This window comes from Giraffa tippelskirchi, chromosome 6 (genome assembly GCF_054371585.1).
Source record: "Giraffa tippelskirchi isolate mGirTip1 chromosome 6, T2T-mGirTip1v1.2.pri, whole genome shotgun sequence".
NCBI classification, from domain to species: Eukaryota; Metazoa; Chordata; class Mammalia; order Artiodactyla; family Giraffidae; genus Giraffa; species Giraffa tippelskirchi.
Genome location: NC_137280.1, coordinates 114,329,234 through 114,349,341, shown reverse-complemented (window position 1 = coordinate 114,349,341; position 20,108 = coordinate 114,329,234). Strand labels below are relative to the sequence as shown.

The following is a 20,108-nucleotide window of genomic DNA, read 5'->3' as shown; positions in this document are numbered from 1 at the left end:
CCTCATCTCTTCAAACATTTTAGACTTACAGTGCCTTCCTGCTCTCAGAGGCCCAGCGCAGGACTCAGTACACACAGCAGCCAAGCTTCAGGCACCCTGCAATAAACTGGAAGGACCTTGGGCTTGAGGGTTGTAACTGGTTTAAACTCCAAGCTCTCTTCTTGATAAGCTGTGAGCCCTTCCAGGCAAGTCATTTCATCTTTCTACATCCCTTCACACTCGTTTCTAACAAGGAGGTAATACAATTATGTATATGTAAAAGCGTCTTGCTCAGGGTTTGCCATCTCCTAGTGTTTTCTCCCAATCACATGCAGGTTGGGTTCTTTCCAGCTGCACTCTGTGGCTGCCATGCTTCCAACCGGCATGCCCAGTACCTGTGTACAATGGGCGCATGGCAATTCTTTGCCAGTGAAGCTAAAGGCAGGCAGAGTAAGGAGAAGGCCTGTGAATATATTTGCTCAAAGTTATAAAACAACAGCATTCAGTTCTATCCCGGACTAAGTGGGGAATTGACACATCGAGTTGTGAGGCTATACAATGGGAGGAGTGGACACAAGCCTTGGTGTAGCAGGAAGAGATCTGGCTGAGGGCAGGGATGGAAGACATCTGCTGTGCCCACCACGTCCTTTGCTATTCTGTCAGTTGCCACTTAGTCAATAGCAAATATAAAGAGCAGGAGGCAGAGCAGGAGTACAAGACGCCCGAATTTCCCTGCCGTTACAGTCAAGAAGCCAGCTGCCTGCTGTAGGCTGTCTTATCTCCCTCCTTGGCCTCTGCCAGAGGGCCGGCCCTGCCTGTGGTGGCACTCCTCAGCCAGTTGCTCTGAAATGAACCACAGTTCATGGAAGCCAACCACCCCCACCAAGACAGACCAAGGCTTGTGGGTGAAAAACCTCTTGCAACGAAGTTCCTCCCCAGCAGGAATCAGAATATGATGCGTTTCCCATCTGCTGGGTTCTGCTCCATGGGACAGTAGGGACACTTCAGCCTACAAAGGGAGAAGAACCAAGAATGTCTCAGATGGCCAGCCAGCAGAAGAATCAACCTAAGGTGGAACAGAACCCCAGGAACTTACTTTCCTCCGTTAATGAGCTTGTTTAGTGCATCTCGGGAGATGACATGGCCACAGATGAGCTTGATGGGAGGGTTGGAATCTGACGTCTGCTGGCGGAGGATGGGGCACGCGAACACTGAGTGGTACCAGCACTTCATGCCGAGTTCAATCTCAATCTGGGGAGGCCAACAGCGGGGTGAGTCCCACTTCCTGTGGCGGCTGTCCTCCCCAGCGCTTCATGCTGTACCTCCCCCTGCTGGGCCTCACCGGTAACTCGTCCTTGTGACTCCAGACCCCAGAGCACTGCCTCTGCTCCATCACAGCTTTGATATTCATCAGCACAGGCAGCGCCACACAGCCAGAGGCAAAGCTGCAGAACAGACAGCAGGGGCTGGAGTGACCAGCCTGACCAAGAGCCCAGCAGACAGACAAAAGGACCAGCACGCTGTCAGTACGTGACTCAGGACAGGGTTTCAAAGTGGCACTTGATCAAACCAGTCCTTAAAAATCTCTCAGGTCACGCATAAAGCCACATATGTGGCTCTGTGTCTTAATGCTAGAAAGTCATTCTAATGCACTCCAAAATTTGGACGAAAGGAATATCCAGGGGACAGATACCTGTTCATCCACTGATAAGTCCTTGGTGTGACAGGGACACTGATGTTTGGAAGGGCCTCATCCTGCCTGTGTACCCCACTCTGTCATCACAGTGCACCTCTATAACTGGTTATCAACCAGGGCATTTAGAAACGGGAAAAAGTAGATTCAGTTTTCACTAGGATTGGGGTGGGGATGGGGAACCAACTGACTGGAGTCTGGGGTGCCAAACCCCTACAATACACAGAGCAGGTGTGCAAACAGAACCGTCCTAAGGTGCCTGTGTTCATGCTGGGGAAGACTGTTCTGTAACCAGAGTCCATGGGAACAAACTGGAGGATGGAGCCTATCACGACCGGGCAGGCAAATGCACCCCATGCGATTCCACAGCCAGCCTAAATAAAACACACCACTGTGGCACAATATGTGGTGGGGTCAGGTCCAGGTGACCTTCATTCCCTGTGAGGCCCTAGGAGCCTCTGTTTCTTCCTGTAAAATGAGGGTAACAGTATGTAACTCTTTGGTTGGTTTGAAGCCATGAGGAGAATATTACTGTAAAGGAGCCTTCCAAGTGAAAGCTCTCAGCACCTGTGACTCAGCTACTCAGACTCCCTGAGGGAAGTGGTGTTTGAGACATGAGGTGGCCAGAAGGCTGGGCTTGTCAGAGGGTCCTGTGATTACCCAGAGGTGAGGTGCAGGAGGCACAGACTTCATTCAAGAGACCTTACAAAATGGGAACCTTGACTCTGCCACTGACCTTGTGGTGATCCCAGGCCACAACTCTAAATCTGTTCTCCAACTGTGGTGTGTGTTGAGTCACTTCAGCCACGTCCGACCCTTTGTGACCCCATGGACTATAGCCCACCAGGCTCCTTTGTCCATGAGAATCTCCAGGCAAGAATACTGGAGTGGGTTGCCATTTCCTCCTCCAAGGGATCTTGCCTACCCAGGGATTGAACCCATGTCCCTTATGTCTCCTGCATAGCAGGCAGGTTTTTTACCACTAGCACCACCTGGGAGGAGTGCTAGAAAGAAAGGTAATTCCTATCTAGAAGAGTGACTGAGCAGCCAGTTTAGGTCTGTGAAGGCACCAGACACCATCTCTGGACAGGGCAGGGCCTTGACAAGTTGGGTTTCCCTTAGCCCTCCCACTTGTACTGCCCCCGCAGGGCTGACTATACCTGACACTGAGCGGTGACTCCACAGAAAGGCCCAACAGGGAACAAGCATCACGTGTAAAGGTCTCACAGATCTCGGCCCAATGGCTGTTGTCCAGGAGATGGCAGTAGGGTGACTTCTCCAAACCCAGATGCAGGTACACCAGACTGCCCATCATCACCTGGATCTCTACAAGGCAAAGGGGAATCAGGGTGCAAGGTGGCAGCCCCTCTCCGGGCTCTGCCCCCAGCCCTCGGGTGGCAGGGCTGCAGAGGCAGCATGGGGAGAAGGCTGTGCCCCATGGCTCCCAGGCCCATGACCTGGCCAATCGAGGATTAAAATGCCTTCTGGCAAAGCTAGTTTTCCCTAAAATCCAGTGAGGAAGTAAGGTTTCAGGGCTGTCTGTGTGGCAAGCATGACCACACGACATGAAGTAGGGAGGGGTTGCAGTTTCTTCCCCATCCTTCCAGCTGCATCAAGGAGCGGGTCTCAGGCTCCTGTCCCTCTGCTCCAGTACTAGCTGATCTTTTTTTTGGCGGGGGGGCGGGATGCCATATAGCATGTGAGGCAGAGCAGCATAAGGGCATGCATGATGTGGAGGCCACCCCGGCACCCGGGCACGTACCCCGCTGGTGCACGTGAGCAAAGGGCTGGAAGTGCCGGGCGTAGCTGAGGGCCTCCAGCTGCTTCTCAGGGCCACCTGCCAGGAGACGGATGAACTGCAGTCGGTGCAGCTTGAACTCCAGGGAGCTATTGAGCTCCAGCAGGCGCTGCCTGTGGGAGACAGCCCATCTGGAAAGAAAGGGGCCAGCTGAGTGTGGAGCTAGTAAGGCAAGAGAAGGGGACCTGGCAGGGCCTCCAAAATCTTATGTGAGGCCCATGGGACAAGACTGGAGGTGTGTCAAGTATGCTGGGTGAAGTGAAGAGCACAGACAAGCCCTATCCCCTGCAGGACCACCCAAAGGCCAACGTACTCCAATGCTGGCCCCAGGTCTTGTTCATGCAGAGCTTCCAGGATACGATTCAACTCCAGGAAAGGCTGCTTGAAATCCAAGTCCACATTCAGTGTTGATTCCTAGAGGGAGAGAGAGCCATCTACCACTGGAGGACTGTGTTTCCAACCTTCTCTGCTCCACACCTAGTAAAACCTCATGCACCAAAGACAAGCTAGAGAGGGGCCATGGTCTCTTGCCAGTCCCTTGGACTCCTCTTTTTCCCAGTTCAAATTCTGGGAGGCTGAGTGCTACATGCTGGCCTCCCAGAGGGCAGACTGCAAACCCTACCCCATCTGCTGTGGTACTGGAGACCCACACTGAGTAGCATGGAGAGAAAATTACTCTTTTTCAATCCCCCTAATTACATTAAGGGAAAGCATCCTTTACTTTCACTGCCAGGGTGTCTTTTAACACCTAACAAGTGCAACTTTGTCACTTTACTAATCTTCTCTTTTAGGAAAGGGATTATCAGGCACTGAGAACTCTGGCAGACAACCAAATCTAGCTAGAAATTAATAATTTCACTTTTTATTGTATATATTTTGTAGCTACTTTCCATTTATGGCAGGGGCACTGATTTCTAAAATAAATTTATTTTAAGAAGTAACAAAAGCAAAACAAACAAGTAGGACTACATCAAACTAAATTTAAAACTTATGAAACAGTAAAGGAAACCGTCAACAAAACGAAAAGGCAACCTACAGAATAGGAGAAAATATCTGTAGGTTGTGTTATCTAAGGGACTAATATCCAAAATATATAAAAATTCAATAGCACACAAAAAATTTTTATAAAAAATGGAAAGAATATCTGAAGAGACATTTTTTCAAAGAAGACATCAAAATGGCCAACAGGCACATGAAAAGATGCTCTACCTCATGGGCATTGGGAACAGGGAACAGGGCAATGCAAATCAACACCACAGTGAGCCATCACCTCACTCCTGTCAGAATGGTTGTTATCAAAAAGACAAGAAATAAGTGCTGGCAAGCATGTGGAGAAATGGGAACCCTCATGCACCTTTAGTGGGAATGTAAACTGGTGCAGCCACTATGGATGACAGTATGGAAGTTTCTCAGAAAATTAAAATATAGCTACCATATGATCTAGCAATCCCACTTCTGGGTATTTTCCCAAAGAAAATGAAAGCACTAACTTGAAAAGATATCTGCACACACCCTCCCCATATTCACTGCAGCATTATTTACAATAACCAAGATAAGGAAACAACCTAAGTGTCCATTTATGGATGAATAGATAAAGAAAATGTGGTGTGTGTGTATATATATATATATATATAAAATAAATACATAGTCGCTCAATCATGTCCAACTCTGCAACCCAATCAACTGTATCCCACTGTCCTTGTGTCCATGGCTCCTCTGTCCATGGAATTCTCCAGGCAAGAATACTGGAGTGGGTAAAACTCCATTCCCTTCCCAGGGATCAAACCCGGGTCTCCTGCATTACAGGCAGATTCTTTACCATCTAAATATATATATATATGTATATATATAATGAAATATTGCTTCCCAGATGTCACTGGTGGTAAAGAACCCGCCTGCCAATGCAGGAGACATAAGACACTTGGGTTCAATCCCTGGGTCAGAAAGATCCCCTAGAGTAAGAAATGGCAACCCACTCCAGTATTCTTGCCTGGAAAATCCCACACACAGAGAAGCCTGGTGGGCTACAGTCCATGGGGTTGCAAAGAGTCAGACATGACTAGGCAACTGAGCATGCATGCATTCGGCCATTAAGAAAAGTGGGAAAATCCTGTCATTTGTGATAATATGGATGGGAGTGTTATGCTAAATGAAATGTGCCAGACAAAGACAGCTACTGTATAATCTCACTTAAATGTGGAATCTAAAATGTTTTTAAGAACACCAAGCTCATAAATACAAAGAACAGACTGGTGCTTAAAAGAAGTGGAGGGTAGGGGGTGCGAGCAATGGGTGAACTATTTTTGTTGTTTTTCATTTTAATAAATTAAATACAATTTTCAAAATAGAATTAACTCTTTTAAGGAAAGACTGCATCAATGGAAACAAGGTAAAGGCACACAGTCGTGAAGGAAACCTTGGACTTCCCATGTGCAGTCCAGAGAGGAGGATGCCCTGCCAGGCCAACTGTCCACTGGAAACGGGTCTCTGGGAACAGGCGTTCCCATCAGACAATCAGAGACTGATGACACACGTGTTTGAGTCATGTAAATAAACTGACCTGTCTGGATATAAAAAAAGATAATAATAATGGGGTCCTAATATAAAGAACGCTACCAAGCAGAAAGCAGAACAAGCAGGTCCCGGCACCTCCCCGGTGAGCCCGTTACCTGACACAGCTCCTCGGCGACACTGAGCATCCCCTGCTGATACAAGTGCTCCAAGATGGCCACCTGCAGGGTCTGCTGCTGCTTTTCCCGCGAGTCCCACACTGCGTCGGAGACCACACCGCAAATCTCAGAGTCAAAGTTCTGACAAGGACGAGAGACAGTACCCTGTGACTCGGGCCTGTACTTCTCACACTGGCTTCCCAAGGAGCCCTGCTACATACACACCGGCCATAGGTATTCCCGCCCCCAGTCTGGAGCTGCCCACGTGCTCACCCTGTCAATGGCTTTGCCCACTCGGGAAACACTGCTGTGAATGTCCTTGTGGTCCGAAGCCAGCTTCTGCACGGTGTCTTTTATCTTCCGGCAGCACTGTGACATAACCAGGGAGAGGGTGGCTGACAGAGGGGTTCCCTGGATGGCTGCAGAGAAACAGTGGTAATGAGTCAGGACTCAGACACAGAGGAGCAGACCTTGTCTCGGCCTCCCTATTCTAAATGCCAGCATGGAGGCCTGGGAAGCAGCCCTGAACTCCAGAGTGAAAGACGCAGCTTCCATTCCGGGTCCCGCCACTTTTTAACTGTATGACTTGGAATTAGCCAAGTGGGACAAGGCGATTCATTGCCTGGAGTCTTCATTTCCTCATCTATAAAACAGAGGTGATAGCACTGGCCTTGGAGGCTGCTGTGAAATGAAGATGTTCTGGCACTTACTGTGGCTAAGTACTTGGTTTTAGCTCATTTACTCCTCACCACCATTCTGTGCAGTGGCACTGTTAGTAGCCTATACCCCAGCTGAGGAAGCTGAGGCAGTAACTTGCCAGAGCTCACAGCAGTGACAGATCTGAAGCCCTGGCTCCTCACCACCACATCGGAAGGTTCCTTAACATCTCAAGGGAGATGCTCTGTGGGAAGGCTTTGAATCATAAAGTATTATCCCCACATTAATGCCTCTAACCCAGAGGACACCAGGCAGGCCAGGGTCCATCAGGGAAGCACAAGGACATTTCTGTCTCACAATACAGTGCTTTCCACCCCCAAGGCTGGGTGAACCACATGAACTACCAAAAGCGCGTGGGGCTTGGAATAGAGAAGGGCAGACAGGTCCCTTCTTCCAACCAGCATCTCTGCCCCATCTTTAGATGGTAGCATCTGGGTTCAGGGAGGAAAATATAACCCAGGGAAGATAACATGACCCATGAGGACCAGAGAGTGTCTCAGCTCCGAGACCAGAAGCCCTGGAAGAGAAAGGCATTCTGCCAGGTTGCTAAACAAAATGTGAACTCCTGGAGTTGCTGGAGCACCACAGTCACCTCCAGAGAGCACTGCTCTGAAAATGAAGTCAGTGTAGACTGAAGGCATCACATAAGCACCCAGATCCAGCTGGGCTGGACCTTTCAGTTACCTGAGACTATAAATCCAGCAGCCCAACCCCCCACTTAGTCTGAGCTAGGTTTCTGTCACATGTAACTGAATGAGTCCTGACAAATACAAACAGAAGGTGGTGGCTGGGCCTACTCCTACCAGGATGGCTGTAACCAAAAAAATAGGTAAAAACAAGTGTTGGCGTGGATGTGGGAAAATTGGAACTCCCATACGTTGTTGGTGGGAATACAAAATGTTGCAGTTACTTTGGAAAACAGTGTGCCAGCTCTTCAAAAAGTTGAACAGAGAGTTACCATATGACCCAGCACATAAAAAAGAATGAAGTAATGATTCATGACACAACAGGGATGAACCTTGAAAACACACTAAGTGTGAGAATATAAAAGGTCACATATTACATGATTCCATTTATATGAAGTATCCAGAATAGTCCACAGAAAGTAGGTTAGTGGAGGAGAAGCAGAAATGGAGTTACAAGGTTGGAAGTTAGACATAAGCAACCAGGGGAGGCCTGGCTGAAAGGGATGCAAGCTGATCTCTAAACTCCATCCCAGATACACCCAGGAGAGCTCACAGATGTGCTACAAAAATAACCCCTTTTCCAACTCCTGCACATGCATCCCAGGCACACAGTGGATATAAACTAACCACAGGGGCTTCTCCAAGTAACCACAGGTAGCTAGGAGCCCATTAAAGGTTCACAAAGAGTCTGTCTATATACATATGATTATATACATGTATGATTATAACATGTATATATATATATGTATGTATATATGATTATTATCAGACTGAATTATGGGAAGACATAAACAACAGAGCCTGCTTTTATATAACTTGGAATTGTCAATCGGCCTTGAGCATACACTCAAGGATCTTCCCAACCCAGGGATCGAACCCAGGTCTCCTTCATTGCAGGTGGATTCTTTACCAGCTGAGCCACAAGGGAAGCCCAAGAATACTGGAGTGGGTAGCCTATCCCTTCTTCAGCAGATCTTCCTGACCCAGGAATCGAACTGGGGTTTCCTCCATCGCAGGCGGATTCTTTACCAACTGAGCTATCAGGGAAGCCCTATATATATATTATAACATATATATATATATATATATATATATGTATATATGATCATAACAGACTGAATTATGGGAAGACATAAACAACAGGGCCTGCTGTTATAGAACTTGCAATTGTCAACTGGCCTTGAGCATATGCCCATTTGCATTCCCTTTCATTAATTATTGGTGGGTACAAGCCCTATTCTGCACAGGGCAAAACCAATAGGAGGCGACAGGAAGTATAAAAAGGGGGAAGCCAAGAGGGAAGGGGAGGACAACTCCTTTGGGGTCGGCCTGCTCGGATGTCTTGTGAGTGTCTGTCTTATAAAAGATCTGTCTGCTTGAGCTGAACTGAGCTCTTAACTTGTTTGTTGTTTTAAACCCTTTAGTTCATTGTTCCAAATTTTTACTGTGACAGACAAGAACTGAGGAAGAGAGATAAACCGACCTGACAGAGTGATTATTAATGGGTGGGGGATTCTTTTTAGAGAGATGAAAATGTTCTACAATTAGTGGTAATGATTGTACAATTCTGGAAATATACTAAAATCCACTAAATTGTATACTTTAAAAGGGTAAATTTTAATGTGAGTCATAGTTCAATCAAAAAAAAAAAGGAACATAGGAACTAGGGGTTATCTCTGGTCAAATCTTAGACAACTTGGTAGTAACAGTAATGGATTATAACCCATTAAATAAAATAAGAATTTATGAGCATGAACTTAAGTAGGGAAGATGGGCAAGCTTCTTTCTTATGTTAAATGCCTACTAACAAGTGTATAGGAAATGATAGAGCAGGAAAAACCACCTATGCTGAAACTAACTCTGTAATGATTTGTTCAGGCAAGAATTGTCAAGGGATGTGAAAACCAATGAGGCAGAGTCTGAAGAAGCACAGAAAATGTATACAGTCTCAAAGTATCTCCCCACAAATTACTTATTAACGCTAAAGAAAGAAATATTAACATTATTAGGTGTAGGAACCTGGCAGACACCATCTTAACCAAGTGATCAAAGTTAACATCACCCATAATGGAACAAGCTGATACCTTGTACCTCCTGATGTGATGCACTGAGAAACACATCAGTTCTGAAGTAGTCCTGCCCAAAATGCAAAAAAAAAAAGATGAGGAAACAGTAAACAAATTAAAATCAAGAGACATTCTGCAAAATCACTGACCTTAATGTTCCCAAAATGTCAATGTCCTGAAAGACAAAAGCACGTGGTAGAAATGTCCCAGACTAAAAAAACTAAAGATTAGACATAAGAAACTATGTGCAGTGCTTGATCTTAGATCAGAGCCTGGACTGGGAAATAAAATGCTTTATGAAAATTACTGGGTAATGGCAAATTGAAATATGAGCTATATTCGTTAGCTATATTCACTTAATTTTTTATCTTAACATTTACTTCTCTCATAAAGAAGTTACTTTTTAAAAAGCTACAATTTAGAGGAGATGAAGGTGAAAAAAGGAGTGAAATAACTATGAATGTTCTTCTACTTCAAAAACTGTCTGACATCTGCATCAGAAGACTTTCTGCATCTATCAGATGCATCTATCTGCATCTGTCTTTCTGCACCTTCCTCTTCATGTGCCACAGAAAGAGTTCAATACACTACAAAATCCATTACATTGAAGACCATTTCCCATATCTGCTACCATAAACCAAGAAATCCATTTATTCCAGGTTACTTATGGAGAATTAATCACATGGAAAAATTTAACACTTCTTTTTCAAAAATTAAAATTAAAGTACTTTACTATACTTGGCATTCCTCTATGTAATGATGTGAACTCAACGACTGAAAGCATTGGGACTTCCCTAGTGATCCACTGGCTAAGACTCTGAGCTCCTAATGCAGGGGGTGTGGGTTTGATCCCTGGTCCGGGAACCAGATTCCACATGCTACAACTAAAAAGGTCCTACAAGCTGAAACTAAGACCCAGTGCAGCCAAATAAATAAATTAAAAAAAAAGAAAAAAGACTGAAAGCATTAATGGTATATAATTAAAATTCAAGGGCTTAGATATTTTAAAAGTTTTAATATTTAGAATCCTCTGTAACAAATATTGCAGAACAATAAATCAGATTATAAACACAATGTACTCTCCTTTGGATTTCTCCTCTGCTTAAGTGGTGGCATAATATAACATACAAAGTTGTTCCAAAATAATTGTACATACTTGCTGTAGCCTCAGAAACAAATAAAAAGAAATCTAAAAAAGTGAGGCCAAAAGAACTATGGGCACTATGCATACGGACCAAAAACTCATGAATTCCTCCATTTCTAAGGATTTCTAAAACCCACCTTCCTAATTCCAAGGGAAAATTTACTCAAAAAGAGAAAAATAAAAAACACGTCCCACACATTTACAGCTTTACTGATAGGGTATAGCCATTACGTCAAATTCAGCCATCAAGGTACAACCTCATTTCCCATTTAAAGTTAACAAGAATATATTTTATTTTAAATGGGACACAGTGGCAAAGTTGAAGAAGGAAATGACAATCCACTCCGGTAACCTTGCCTGGAAAATTTCATGGACAGAGGAGCCTGGCGGGCCACAGTCCATGTTGTCACAAAGAGCCGAACACGACTGAGTGACTAACAAGTGGCAAACTGCCATGACTTGAAGAATAACCTTGAAGTTCATGTACACTCTGATTCTCTCCAATTCCTGCTTTTCATATTCAAATATCACAAAAAGCATTAATTCCTCAAATCACGAAAGCACAATGAAATAACTACACAGAAAAAAACGGACATTTAAGTCATTTCATTCTTTCTTAATACTATATAGTGAAAACAGATGTATTTATAACTTCAGCATACTTCATAAAATCATTATTCATCAAAAATAGACAAATGTGTACAAAGAACATTTAACTTAAATTTCATAATTGCTTATAAAATGACACTTTAAAGAGTGACCTAATAAAATAAGTCTGATCAAGAGACAGTAAACTATAAATACAAAATATACCACAATGTTGTTTGGGGTACACATGTATACATTGCTATATTTAAAAAGCATAACCAACAAGGACCTACGGTATAGCACATGGTACTCTGCTCAGTACCATGTGGCAGCCTGGATGGGAGGGGAGCCCTGGGGAGAATGGATACGTGCACATGTATTGCTGAGTCCCTTCACTGCTATAGGAAACCACTGCAACACTGTTAATCGGCTATACCCCAATACGAAATAAAAAGTTCAAAAATATATATATACCACAATGTTAAAAACCTCATAGTGTTCTATAGGAAAATCAATAAAGGTAACAAGAGCTGACTCATTGGAAAAGACCCTGATGCTGGGAAAGATTGAGGGCAGGAGAAGGGGACAACAGAGGATGAGATGGTTGGATGGCATCACCGACTCGATGGATATGGGTTTGGGTGGACTTAGGGAGTTAATGATGGACAGGGAGGCCTGGCATGCTGCGGTTCATGGGGTCGCAAAGAGTCGGACACGACTGAGCGACTGAACTGAACTGAACTGAACAATCTTACTGAGGAAAAAAGTATTCAGCATTAAAAATTTAAAATGCAAGTTTTATACATGAATTCAATAAAGAGTACATTTAAACCTTACAATACCACATAATCATCATCTATTCTGTGGAAAACAATAAAAATTATGTACTTTTTAATATGTGTACGTCAAAACCGAAAGGTTAATTTTTACTTTTTCCTTTATTGGCAACTTTGGATGCATTCATTATTAGGTTTTGGATCCCAGAGGGTATTTTTTTTACAAATCTTGAAGCTGCACCGCTGTCCAACTTGCTAGCCTTTTTCTTGCCTGTATTTCTTTGACTCTGTTCATGTACACTCTGATTCTCTCCAATACCTGCTTTACTGGATGTTCCTTAGGATTGACTCCATGAGTTGCCAAATAAACCCCAAACACTGAATTTAATGTGTAAGCCAGAAATTAAATCCACTTTTACCTGTTCAAGTGGGTCCAACTTCTGCAACAACTCATTTCTAGAAACAGACATCTTGGTCTTCAGCATCTCATCCACACCACCAATGGAATTCTCAAAGGTTGATAAATATTCATGAATTTCTACTGGATAGTCCTCATTAATTTCCTCATCTACCATTACCATCAACTGGCAGACTTTCTACTCCTGCCTCCCAGAAAATAGTGGCTTGTTTAACTTCTTGATTTTAATAATTACACTGAACTTATGTACAAGAATGCCCTTGACCTTAGGTCATACTTAGCTGTATAATATCTGCAGCTTACTTTCTAGTGGTTTTAAAAGTAATAATATGTGAGAAAACTGATAAAACAAATACAGCAATATATTAGCAGTTGGTGAATCTAGATAAAGGGGTATATATGAGCTCTTTATACTGTTCTTAGAACTTTTCTGTAAATTTGAAATCATCTTAAAATGTCTTAAACATTCAAAATAGAAAATAAATCGAAAACTAAACATAAATGAAAATAATCTCAGGTAAATTAACAATTTCTGTTGGGTTTTCTGAAATAGTTCAGAGACTTCCATTGTCCCCTGTTGAAGAGGCCTAAGGACCCACATTATCAATGCCCTAACCACCATCCTTCCAGAACTCGGTCATCAAGAAGCCTTGGGGTCTCCTAGGCCCCTAGGGAGGCAGATGTGGGACTCTCATGAGGGGACACCTACCTGTGCTGGCCAGCTCAGCCCGCAGCTGGCCCACGTAGTGCAGCAGCTCCTCCAGGCTCTGTTCACAGTGCTGCCCATAAGTCAGGAACTTCTGCAGGACCTTGTCCACCTCTCTCTCCACACTTGCGCACTGCTCCATAGCAGCCACTGCGTCAGACCCCCACCTGGGTCAGAGGGGCACAGTGAAGAGGGCTTCCAGATCCCACCTCACCATTCCCATATCATATTTCAATGCTTAGAAATTCCCAGCCTAACATATACGTACACAGCTTCCATAACCCCCAGCCAGGGTGCCCATTGGAGGGTGTAGGGAGACACGAGGACAGGGGTTTTCTGAATCATGGTAAGAAAATTATTCCTGTTTTCATTGTTTTCAACTCTTTATCAGAATCTTCACTCATCTCTCTTCCTTTTTTTTGGCTGATCCCAGCATGCAGGGATCTTAGTTCCCCAACCAGGGATCGAACTCATGACCCCTGTAGTGGAATCATGAAGTCTTAACCACTGTACCACCAGGGGACTCCCTTCATCTCTTGTTTAGATCAAAATGGAGAGCAGGCCTTGCAGAGCCCTCAGTAGGCAATACTATCTATACTCCATCACAGCTCCATGCCTCGGTATGCCATCACCCTTCACCTCCTCAACTACTGGAGAAGATGGCCCATCAGAGGGCATCTTCTGCAGCTATCCCTAGCCTGCTCCCACCTGGCTCCCTCCGCTCTCACTTGGCACCCTTCTATTTCAGTTTTGATCACTGGGTAATGATCTGTTTGAGGGCCTGCCTCCCCCACTAGACTAGAAAATCTCTTGCTGTAACACAACTTTCCTTCTCACTATACCACTGAAAGAGAGTTGACTTTTCTTGTCCTACCTTCCCCACTGAGGTCCCACTGCTAAATCCCTTCAACACCGGGCCACCGCTCCCTTCCGTTTCAGAGCAGCCTGTGACACTGAACACATAGACAATCCTTAAAATGTTAGTGACAGAGTTGATTTCACTCCTCATCCCTCCATCTACAGGATTTAGAGTGAAAGTCACTCAGTTGTGTCCAACTCTTTGCGACCCCATGGACTGCAGCCTGCCAGGCCTCTTTGTCCATGGAATTCTCCAGGCCAGAATACTGGAGTGGGTAGCCATTCCCTTTTCCAGGAGATCTTCCCAACCCAGGGGTTGAATCCAGGTCTCCCACATTGCAGGTGGATTCTTTACCGTCTGAGCCGCCAGGGAAGCCCTCCCCCCAAAAAAGTGAGAGGGTTCTGTCAAATGCACCTCTCAAATGATCACATCTAGCCAGTTGTTCTCTCTCTCAAAGAAGGGTACAGAGTAACACCACAAAGAGAATTCTGTGTCCAAAGTGACCATTGGGATTCTCCCAGTTTTACTAGGCTCTCTTCCCATTCCCACCAGCACTGTTAGTTCTGGCCCCATCATCTCAGCCCAACCTGCAGCCAATGTCTCCTTATCAAACAGGTGATGAGTGATGAAGAATGGTACGCAGGGCCTTGAGATGTATTCAAGTCCTCCCTCCTTATGGTCGACACTATCACACTAGAATTTGTTCATCATCGTGTCTAGAAAACATGCCCCCATTTTCATGCTCCCTGAAGAAATACTCTATAACTGGATATGAACCATTACAAGCGAAATATAACAGGGATACCGGTTGGAAATAATATACTATAATTATTACTATTAATAGTTAATATTTCATAGGGGCTTATTATGTGATAGGAACTATTCTAATGACTTGGCATTAACTAATTTACTTAATTCTTACAATTGCACTATGAGGCAGGTACAATTATGAGACCCACTTTTCAGAACACAAAATGAAACTCAGATTAAATAAACTGCTCAAGGTCACGTAGCTGGAAAGTAGAGGATCTTGAACTAAAGCTGGGCAGTCTGGCTCCAGAGCCCCTCTCTGAAGCACTCTGCATCATAGTCCTCCCTGGACCAGCTTAACAGGCCACCAGGTCACCAGGAAAGGAACACAGCCAATATTTGTGGTTGGAATGAGTAGACAGCAATGATTCATGATGACAAGAAACAGGAAAGTAACCTCACAGCCTATGAAATGATCAACTAGGAAAGATGGCAGTACAAAAGAGTATTTGCCAAAAGTTTCTGGGAACCAGAATCACAATTTACCAAAAATAAACACAGCTCAAGAAAGGTTAGGACCTCACCAACGTCAAAGAGTATGACCCTATCAGACATCAGCTAATACCAGGATTATTAAAGGGAAGCCCAAGTCACCAACTTGAACTTGAATTAAAAAGCTGAGGAAGGAGATGGAAGTTTTATCCCAGTGCTGTGTGTTATGGCAGGGAGCTTGAGACAACTCAGGAGCCTAGAGGAAGCTGTAAGTCAGGGAAGTAAAATCTGGGAGATGCATCTGTGGAAACTGGGGTAGCACTGAGAAACCACAGCAACATCAGTAAGATGGCAAAACATGGTACCAAAGGAAAAAAAGAAACAAAATTAAGTCCAGGCAGAATACCATTTATGCACTTCTAAAATATGGTATACAACCAAGGACACACGCAAATAAAAGGATACGTACCAAACACATAAGAGAGTGGCTTTCTGCAGTCAGGGTGGAGGTGAAGGGAATGGAGGGAGGGATAGGGATAAAAGGGAAAAATGTAAACAAATGCCAAGGAGAAAGATGGCCTGTGTGGACCAGTTAAATGTACCATGAAATGACAAGTGTGATTACCTCAATAAAAATTTTTTTAATGAACGAGATGGGGAAAATAGAACTGCCTGCAGGTATTCCATCTGAAAAGCCCAAGAGGCCAATTCAGTGTGTCCAGGGTAAACCACTCTGTCTTAGTCACAGTCGGTCATCTTCACCAGGCACAAAGATGGATGAGTGGGAGTCTGTCTTCAGGATTAATCCAGGGAATTTCACTTCCATTGTCCTAAGCCCTCCTCCTCAAGGCCTCAAATTATCTACCGGGATGATCACCCCAAAACAACACATCAGATCCTGTCACCCCTTTACTCATCACTGTCATGGTTTGACACAGAAGCCCTTTGCAATTGTACATTCATTCACTTCCTTTGCATGAGCTGTTCCTACATTTAGAGTGCTACTCTTCCTATGTCTAGAGTGTTCTCTGCAAGGAGAACACAAGATGACATTTAATCATCAGCTCCCCCATGAAGCCCTCAATGAAACTCCCTGTCTCCTCCTCTGCTTCACAAACCAAACCTCTATCAAGGGCGCCCCAAACCACAGACATCTGAGTTCTCAGCACTTCAACACAGTAACTGCCCATTCACACATCTGTCTCCCCACACTAGACTGTAAGCTGCTCAGGGCTGGAGTCCAATCTCATCTTCTCTCCCCAGGCCTATGGCCTGGTCCACAGTGGGTACATGCACTTCCTAATTAGGGGACCGGAACTCAAACATGTCCTGGTTGGGCAGGAAGAGACATGAGTGAAATAATGAAATCCCCATCAAGGCGTGTGCACAGGGGTCTTGTCCTCAGTCTTCAGCATCCTAACACAAGAGGGGCACCTTCTGGGGTGAGCGGGTAAGGGTTTGTGCAAATCACAGAAAGTCCCCTTTGCTTGACACAGAACTGAACAGCCTCCACTGGCCCAAGACTTAACCTTTTACACCCCCCATCTCTATCCATTCTTCACCTTATACATCACTCCTCTGCTTAAAACCCAATAGACTGGACTTTCCTGGGGGTACAGTGGGTAAGAATCCGCCTGCCAATGCAGGGTTCGATCCCTGGTCTGGGAAGATTCCACATGCTGTGGAGCAACTAAAGCCCGTGTGCCACAACTGAGCCTGTGTGCCACAACTAATGAAGCCTGCATGCCTAGAGCTCAGGCTCTACAACAAGGGAAGCCTTTGCAATGAGAAACCTGTGCACCACAATGAAAAGTAGCCCCTGCTTGCTCCAACTAGAGGAAGCCCATGAGCAGCAACAAAGACCCAGCACAACAACAAAAAGATAAAGAATTTTAAAAAACCAATAGATTTACACGTACTTAAAAACCACCCTTGTTTTTATGGTCTACAAGGTTCTATGTGACTCCAAACCACCTCTCTAACCTCATCTCCTACCACTGTCCCTCTCAATGGCCGTATTCCAATCACTAGTTTTCTGTTTCTCGAGCATCAGCTTACTTCTACCTCAAGGTTTTTCCCACTGCCTAGAACACTTCTTCCAGATTTCCCTATGACGGTTACCTCCGACTCGGCCGGGTCGCAATTGGATGGGTCTTGTCGGTTCGAGCGACTTCCCCAGTAGGGGCGGCTCCTCAAATCTCTCAGAATGCAAGGGTCCAACTCCCCGCCCGGGCCGAGGTCTGCGGAGAACACAAACCCGAGGGAGGACTGGTGAAGGGCGCTTAGTCCCGAAGCTTGGAAGAAGATTCGGGACCTGGGAGCCTGGCGGAGCAGCCGCCCAGCGCGCCACGCCCTTAAGCCGCACCTCCCATCCGGGAAGCCAGCGGGCTCTCACCTGGTCCTGCAGCCGGGTCTCTGGTTTCCGGTGCAGCTGTCAACGGAACCGGAAGCCACGACAGTTGCGCAGCAGCTCCGGGCTCGCCCACTCACAGCTTCGCGGAGGGGTGGCCGAGCCTCCTCCTCCCGCGCAGTAAGAGTGAAGGCGGCCACAGGATCCGGGCGGCGGCTAGAAATTGCACCTTAGATGTCTGCTGCGGCTGTGACCGGGCTCCCTTGGGCAGCCCGAGGGGAAGGGGCCCCAGCCCCCGAAGCCGCCGGCTGGGCCCCGACTTTCCACGTGTGCGGGAAGGAATCGGAGCAACCCGCTCGCTGGCCAGCAAGGGTACGCGGGGCGGCTCGAAAGTAAGAAGCTCTAGACTAGAAACGACTGTGCCGCTCTGACTCCCCGCCCTCCACTCTCATTCAAAGTAAAGACAGTAGCACACAATACAATGCACGTAAGGTCCAACAGTTAGGCTTTCCCGCGATGGCGCCTGACACTGGGCAATTAAATTGAGTTGTGAGGGACTCAGCCCTGCTCTGCTGCCCTCCATTGGTCGCCCTCTTTGCAGAATGGAGGAGACAGGAGTTGCACAACCTCCCTGAGGCGGAAGGGTAAGAGTTAGGAAGGAGGAAAGAGTAGGCGGTGACCCTAAGGACTGAATTCACAACCCTGCCAGGCACCCTTGCTTTGCAGGGAAGGGGTAGAGAAGCCCCTCCCTCCCCACCCCCTCCGAAGGCTTCAGGGACTTGGACTAGAAACATCCCGAGAGAAAAGACTCTCTTTTTCCCTGACTTCCTGCTTCCTTTCAGGGCCCGTCTCATTCTAAGGCCTCTTGCCTTCCAACCTTCCATACCTCTTCCCCATCCCAACAGAACACCCTTGCACAATCTTGGTTTGTTTTCTGTATAGCACTTGCACAATCCAGTCCTGTTTTCTCTATAATCTTTGACTTTTAAATTGTCTTGAGCGTTTATTTGTTTATCCTGGTTTCCTGCGCCTAACTCTCCCCACCCTTCCTTTCAGGATAAAAGCTCCATTGGGGCCAGCACTTGGTACTCATCGCTGTTGTATCCCCAACACCCTGTGCTTGGAACACTGGAGGTGCTCAGAAATAGTCTAAAGTAGCCAATATCCTCTGTTTATGAATGAGGAAACCTCGGCTCCAAACCTGATGAAACTTGCAGGGAAGAAGGCGGTCAACAGCCCCTCCAGGAACCCACAGAGGTGTCAGAGCATCCCCGAGAAGCTTGTCTGCACCGGGAGCCTGGGTGGTCCTGGCCCAGGTGGGAGTTGTGGGGGTCGGAAGGTTGAGTGAACCTTACCTGGGGCCACTGATCTGAAGCTGAGTTCACTCCAGCAGGACCTCACAGGCTTTCGCAAACACACGCTCCAGGCTTCCCCACTTTGGAGGAGCCTGCTTCTCAGCCACACTGGGATGTGAGTAAAGCCTACCTTCTGCCAAAACTTAGAATGCCCAGCTCACATGTCAGGCTCCTTCACCTGTCTGTCATTATGGTTTTGTCACTTTTCAGGGCACATCATGTTTTCTTACCTAGCTAATTTTGTCAGTCTTTCCTCGTTGGGACTGTGTGATTTTATTTCGTTTCGTTTTATTGGAGTGTGGCTGCTTCAAAGCAGAAAAACTTAGCTGTTCTCCACTAACTCATTAACACTCTGTTTCACCTTTTTTCTAGTTTCTTAGGATTTTATTTTTAAAATGTAATTCCATTTTATTTTGCAGGGGATGGTGCAAAGTATGACTTATTTTTCCCCACACTTCTGTCTAGTTATCCCAGAACTGCTAATAAAATAATCCTTCTTTCCTTTCTCATTTTGGAAGCCCGTTACCATAATACCAAGATTTTTCTTCAAAAGGAAGTCTATTTCTAGTTCTTCATTCTTTCCAGTGAGGTATAGTTTTATTTTTACACCAATGTCATATTGTTTTGGGCTTCCCAAGAGGCTCAGTGGGTAAAGAATCCGCCTGCAATGCAAGAGACACAGGAAATGCGGGTTTTATCCCTGGTCAGGAAGATCCCCTGGAGGAGGGCACGGCAACCAACCGACTCTAGTATTCTTGCCTGGAGAATCCCATGGACAGAGGAGCCTGGCGGGGTCATAAAGAGCTTGAAGAGACTGAGCATGCACGCACCCTTGCATATTGTTTTACTCACTACTTTGAAATCGGGATTAAACACTGCTCACAAAAAGAAAAACACAAGGTTATTGAGAAAGGAGATCACTGGTTGCCTGAGGGTGGGGCAGAAGGGTAGAGGGACCCGGGAGGGGGTGGCAGGGGCAGGATGTGGGAGGAGGATGAAACCATATTGTATCTTGGCATAGGGCTGGTTGTACAATTCTCTGTATTGTCAAAACATTGAATT

General features: G+C 45.7%; 1 protein-coding gene and 1 long non-coding RNA gene across 18 annotated transcripts; one reads left to right on the top strand and one right to left on the bottom strand.

The window, feature by feature from the left end:
- Positions 1-430: 430 nt before the first annotated feature.
- Positions 431-17,780, bottom strand: RMND5B (required for meiotic nuclear division 5 homolog B). Of its 17 annotated transcripts, none has more exons than XM_081502043.1 (13): positions 17,737-17,780; positions 17,463-17,581; positions 13,244-13,407; positions 12,536-12,625; positions 9,627-9,678; positions 6,413-6,558; positions 6,140-6,280; positions 3,784-3,884; positions 3,435-3,601; positions 2,833-2,998; positions 1,322-1,424; positions 1,076-1,230; positions 431-988 (listed from the first exon to the last, which is right to left on the bottom strand). In XM_081502043.1, exons 3-13 carry the CDS (start codon positions 13,319-13,321, stop codon positions 925-927), a joined length of 1,263 nt encoding a protein of 420 aa, XP_081358169.1. In that variant the 5' UTR covers positions 13,322-13,407; positions 17,463-17,581; positions 17,737-17,780; the 3' UTR covers positions 431-924. The 17 variants fall into 17 exon arrangements, 16 of the variants coding, with proteins under 16 accessions (XP_081358169.1, XP_081358181.1, XP_081358183.1 ...); XM_081502055.1 differs by lacking the exon at positions 12,536-12,625 and adding an exon at positions 9,758-9,783; XM_081502057.1 differs by lacking the exons at positions 9,627-9,678; positions 12,536-12,625 and adding an exon at positions 9,758-9,783.
- Positions 17,781-17,868: 88 nt separating this feature from the next.
- LOC145510556 (uncharacterized) lies at positions 17,869-19,940 on the top strand. Its single transcript, XR_014057106.1, has 2 exons — positions 17,869-18,083; positions 18,748-19,940. It is a non-coding gene; the product is annotated as an uncharacterized LOC145510556 (long non-coding RNA).
- The last annotated feature ends 168 nt before the right edge of the window (positions 19,941-20,108 follow it).

What these genes read in the sequence shown, in the direction of transcription:
- RMND5B (XM_081502043.1), bottom strand. Translation starts at nt 13,321, where the DNA reads ATGGGCAGCACTGTGAACAGAGCCTGGAGGAGCTGCTGCACTACGTGG. An exon ending in TGGGCAAAGCCATTGACAGG is followed by an intron (nt 6,281 to 6,412) that starts GTGAGCACGTGG and finishes CGTCCTTGTCAG; the next exon opens with AACTTTGACTCTGAGATTTG. An exon ending in TGCTCACGTGCACCAGCGGG is followed by an intron (nt 2,999 to 3,434) that starts GTACGTGCCCGG and finishes TTTGCCTTGTAG; the next exon opens with AGATCCAGGTGATGATGGGC.